This window comes from Rhea americana, unplaced genomic scaffold (genome assembly GCF_003343005.1).
Source record: "Rhea americana isolate MKP2758 unplaced genomic scaffold, rheAme1 scaffold_173, whole genome shotgun sequence".
Lineage (NCBI taxonomy): Eukaryota > Metazoa > Chordata > Aves > Rheiformes > Rheidae > Rhea > Rhea americana.
The window spans coordinates 961,926-967,403 of NW_028185850.1; the positions used below are offsets into that span (position 1 = coordinate 961,926).

The 5,478-nt window shown below is 39.1% G+C and overlaps 1 protein-coding gene across 1 annotated transcript in view; it reads left to right on the forward strand.

Moving 5' to 3' along the window:
- The window catches only part of CYP1B1 (cytochrome P450 family 1 subfamily B member 1), a 6,691-nt gene extending 2,369 nt beyond the window's left edge, over positions 1-4,322 (forward strand). Inside the window, exon 3 of the mRNA XM_085301165.1 lies at positions 1,485-4,322. Within this exon, the coding sequence (XP_085157291.1) occupies positions 1,485-2,097 (613 nt within the window). The 3' untranslated portion in view covers positions 2,098-4,322. The remainder of the gene's footprint in view (positions 1-1,484) is intronic.
- Positions 4,323-5,478: the final 1,156 nt, after the last annotated feature.

Consider the following 5,478-nt stretch of genomic DNA (forward strand, 5'->3'; position numbering starts at 1 on the left):
GGTGCCGTGGCGGCCCGCCCGGGCGGCACTGGGCACCTCGGCGGTGGCCGATTAACGGGCAYGGAAGCTCTGGGAGAGCTGCCAGAAAAGGACATGAAAAAAGAGGAGAGTGAAAAAAAAAATAATAAAATAAAGCCTACTCTGGCAGACGGGTAATGTTGCATAAAGAGAGGCTGGCAAAAAGGCAGCGGAGTAAAACCCCAAAGTAACAGACTTYACCAGGTCAAGATCAAGGAGATCATAGGAACAGGATAACAACCGCTTAAGCGAGATAAAGAGTTCGTGCACTGGTTTACAGACCCGCTATTATGTTGTTGCCCCCGTAACGTGGGCCTTGCTTGTGATTGCGTGACTGGTGGCGGAGCACCTCGAGGCGTTGAAAGCCGGGCTGCCGGGCAGCCTGCGAGCGCAGCCTCTGCTGCCCCGGCACCTGCCCTTCACGGGCGGGAGCCTCACGGCTGCGGGGGCCTCTGACAGGAGAGGGCAGGGCACCGGCTGTCCTGCGTGTGTCCCAGCTTTGTCCGTGATCGTTTGCATCACTTGTAGACTCAGGCTAACGTGTCGTTAGGTTCTTCTATCTACTCCGCCATTTCTTGAAAAAACAAGACAAATGCTTAATGCTTCAAGGGAGGGGTATGATTTCCAATGTTTACATAACCTGTTTGATTTCTCCTCGTTTCTTGTATTTGCCTTGCATTTCACATACGCACCCACTGCAGGAGGAGAAGGCAAAGACACCGAAACCAAACTTGAATATTTAAAAAAGCAAATAAAGGCTACTTGTAGGAAGGCACACTTTTAGGCAAGCAAGGATAATAAGAATAATTTACTGACAGCGTGATCTTGTTTTGTTACTTTGTTATTCTCCACACTTCATGACAGTGGTCTTAAAATACATTATAAAGAAAACATATTTTGATGATAATCTGAGTAAGTATGCACAAACTAAGATGAGCGTGTTCATAAAACTATTCCAACAATTTTTAACGGGGATCTTTTTCAGTTTAAAAATATATAGACTTTAATATATGTGTAATATGTCTAATGATAACTTAAACTCCAGTGCCAACATTTAAAAGTCACATATAGACCTGGAAAAAGAATTTTCACTCCCCTGGAAAGCCCAGTACTTGAAAGAAAAAAGTCATTTTAATTTCAAAATGTTCTATGTGTATACTGGACATATTTTAGAATATTTTGTTTCAAAACATCTAGATTAGTTTCAGTTTTTGTACTGAGATTTGATTAGATSTGGTATGAAATATAAAAATGAAAATTGAGCAAATTAAAAATGACACCATTGCACGGAAAGTTTGGAATTTTTTGTCATCAAGTTTTAATTTAGATCTGCATGTTTCAACAAAATACTTAGGCTTGCTCAAACTGCATAGTGTAGGGAAGGGGGTGAGGAATTGCTTTGTGAGAAATGTTTAGAGCCTGTATTATTTTTAAAAGTGTGTGCACACAGTTATTTTAAATGGCAGGTATCCAAAAGTGCAGGCTAAAATGCAAGAAGAAGTGGATAGGATTGTTGGAAGAGACCGTCTGCCATGTGCTGAAGATCAACCTCATTTGCACTACATCATGGCTTTCTTGTATGAATCCATGCGTTTCAGTAGCTTTGTGCCTGTTACTATCCCACATGCCACCACAACCAACACCTTTGTAATGGGCTACCTCATTCCCAAAGACACAGTGATATTTATTAATCAGTGGTCAGTGAATCATGATCCAGCAAAGTGGTCTAACCCAGAGGATTTTGACCCAACAAGATTCCTAGATGAGAATGGATTCATTAACAAAGATCTTACTAGTAGCGTGATGATATTCTCATTGGGAAAACGTCGATGTATTGGAGAGGAGTTATCAAAGATGCAGTTGTTCCTCTTTACCTCCATCCTGGTGCATCAGTGCAATTTTACTGCTAATCCAAATGAGGACCCTAAAATGGACTTTACTTATGGGTTGACGATTAAACCTAAGCCATTTACTGTGAATGTCACACTTAGAGATACAATGGATTTGCTTGATAAGGCTGTCCAAAGACTGCAAGCAGAGAAAACAGCCAGTGAAAATCACCCGTCAGCAAATACCTAAGCACAGAATCTTGCATCTAAAAATATTCCCTCTATCTTTTTAGACTTACAAAAGTTATAGTTTGTTCTGGTGATCTTTTGGGAAAGTAGACAACATAACAAGATACAAGAGCAGGAAGGAAAACTGTGCAAGTCATAATTCAGTCTTTTTTAGTTCTAGAGGCAGAGCCAAGAGAAGCATTTACTATATTAAATGATAAAACATATGCWAAAGTATGCAATTTGAAAGTAAGCTTTTTCTATTCTAGTGTGTTGATAGAATTTGTAATTGTAAAGCAATTTTTTGTCTACTGACTAGTTAAAGCATCTCCAGGAACTGTTTGTACAATCYTTTCTGTGTCTCTATGCTCTGTGCCTTATTTCTAAGCTCGCCTTCAGTGATTCCACATTCCAAAGCGAAATCTCATATTCCTCCAAAAAATAACCCCAGACCCCACAGTCAGAACATTGTAGCCTTCCTCTGAGTTCACTCTTTTGGAAACTGCCATAGGCATATGGCAGGTCCTGTGTTGTGACTGCTCGGGTATACATTAATGCCTCCATAAAAAAAAAAAAAACTTTAAAATATTTTTGATAAAATGCCAATGTAAAGCCTTGCCTTTAACATTCCAGAGTGTTTACACATATGACTAAAAAAAAGAGAGATTTGCTTATGAGCACAACTTTTTTAAATAAAATTCATATTTTATATGAGAATAAACACAGCAACCTAATCCAGTCATTTTCAATACATTTTGAAAGGAAAGATCAGAATTGGTGTGTCACCACTTTTCTCCAGTAAAGACATACATCCCCACCCCTAGACACRTAGTAAGTCCAGTTAAAATTCAAATGGGCCAGAATTTGCAGAAGTGAGAATCTGGAGGGGGGTTATATTGAAACTTCTGTGCCACATGCCTCAAACAATGCACACAGCAAAAACAACTCTGTTCACTAATCATTCTGTTAGACTGAGTTAAAAGGTGTAGCCAAACATTGATTATGTACTTTTTGTATGATTTGTTTATAACAAGGTCACAGAACAAAAACTAACATTACATACCCTGATTAATGTACTGGTTAACTAAATGAAAATGTACTTTTAAAAATTCTGTGAGGTAAAGGACATCAAGTTAAAAAATAAAACTATTATTTTAAAGTAAAATAAGCACATGAAACTTTATGGCCTTAAATCTCCAGCTAATGTTTGTGCACACAAAGCAGCATGTATTTCTCTAAAGTGTGAACCCTCATATGTACATATCTGATTTTGAAAACTGTTGGACATTTCTGAGGAGCTACAGATCATCCTCAGTTATATGTGAAACCTGTGAGAAGTATGAGTACCTCACATGTGGCTTGCTGTGCTCATCTTCGTACAAAATAAGGGTTTACAGACCTAGAAAATAAGGATACAATCCTACAACCTAAAGTAGCTCTGTTGAGACCTAAGCAAGTAAAGATTTGCAGGACCAGGTCTTGTGATATGTAGCCAGGCATAATCATGTTGACAGTAGTGACCAAACTTATACTGACATTGATAGGAGCTAGATGAGCAACACAATCTCAAACTTCTTGAAATAAATAGAAACTTCATTGCTGATTTCAGTAAGAACCTGAATCAAGTCTAAAAGTACCCCTGCGTAACCCCACTAGTAGTAATGTACTTATTTAACATCCCTGACTTCACATGGCATCTATTCTCTTTTTTCAAAGCTAAAAAAACTTTGTTACCTACACAAGGAGTAACCTCAGGTGTTCTTCTGAATTACATACAAATCTGTGATATCCCAGAACTTAGCCTATACCTGTGAAAAGCTTTATAAGATATACAGCATTCTCATATAGAGATCTACATTAGATCAAATACTAGCAAAACATTGTACCTTTTTAAGTATCATTATTGAAAAGAATATAAAGAATATAACCTACAACTGAATAGTTATTCTAACTCAAGGACCACATTCTTTTTATATTTCAATAAAAAAAGGCTTTTGCAATTTTGTACTCTCCTTAAAGCTTTAAGTATGCATTGGTTACTAGTGCAATTTTCATTCACAYTGCTGATGTGGTTTTGTTGATGTGTGATGCCTATCAGTGGGTCTCACACACTACACAGCTGCTCGTGAAATGCCTCATATAATCTGTAAAGTTATTGAAATTTGTTCAGTGAGATAAATTTTGTGATTGTTTTGAGATGAATCATTGTGTTATCAAAATACTAAATAAAATTATTCTTGTACTGCCTTTGCTTCATTCACGTGTGTAACTTCTTAACATCCAGATAAAACAATTTTTATTTTGTTTTGGAAAGTATTATTCTAGATGTTCTTTGTTTATATACCTTTTCTTCCCCTCGCCATTCGCCATTTCTGGATTTTATATTTTTTCTCTGTCTCTTCCTTCAGGCTTCTCAGGTCTCCCTGCTTGTTCACACTTTGCCATCTGTATTCATGTTTCTCATTCTCTTGGCTAAGGGCACTCTCTGCTTCTGCTCTCAATATCTGTCTGGATTCTCTCATGTCTTTTGCTGTCTTCTAATGTCTCTTGATCTCTCCTCAGCCTGCATGGTGTACTGTATTACATTTTTCCCTCTGGCATTTCAATTCACTTCCATCTCCCCTGATTTCATTCCCACAAGCTGCTTTTCTCTCTCTCTCTCTCTTTTTTTTTAACCCTATATCCAGTGCTGGCATCTATACGTTCCTGCTACCAGATCCCCACCACTGCCCTTGAGACCAAATTCCCTCACTGTTCATTTTTTTTTGGTCTTGGTGTATAGTCAGGAGTGAAGCAAGGCCTTCAGGGCCAGGAAGGAAGTTTCAGGGCCTTAACATGTCCTGTAGTACAACTTCTCACAAAGTCAGGGCAATCCTGCAGCGAAGGGTGGCCTTATTAGCATCTAAAACATTTCCTCGTGATGCAGTGACCCCTCTCCCCCTTTCTGCATTCTCTCCCCCTACTCTGTTACTCCACGAGCCTGCTTGCTTCAAACACGTCTGAGGAAAGACAGTTTTCCCATAAACCTAGCCATGATAAAGTAGTAAAAAACTACTGACTAACAGTAGTTCCCTACTGGTTTGGGATACTGTTTTTCCCGGAGTTTCTCCTCAGCAGAAGAAGGAGAAATCCTCTTTAAAACTCCTCAGGACTTTTAAGTGTTGGCCGAAGTAGCAAAAGACCTGTGGAGTAAGTGTAGTGTTCRAAGATGCTCCATGCAATGTAAGCATGGTTGGGGCTGACTAGTGGGACACACAGTGTGACTAGGAAGCGGCTGTCCTCCCTGGGGCAAAACCCAAGAGCAACTTAATGTGGTCAAGTGATACTGCAGTGAGCTGCGAGACACAGTGTCGTTGCTTCTGGTGATTTTGTAGGTATTTATCTGCTTTACTTATTGTCTACA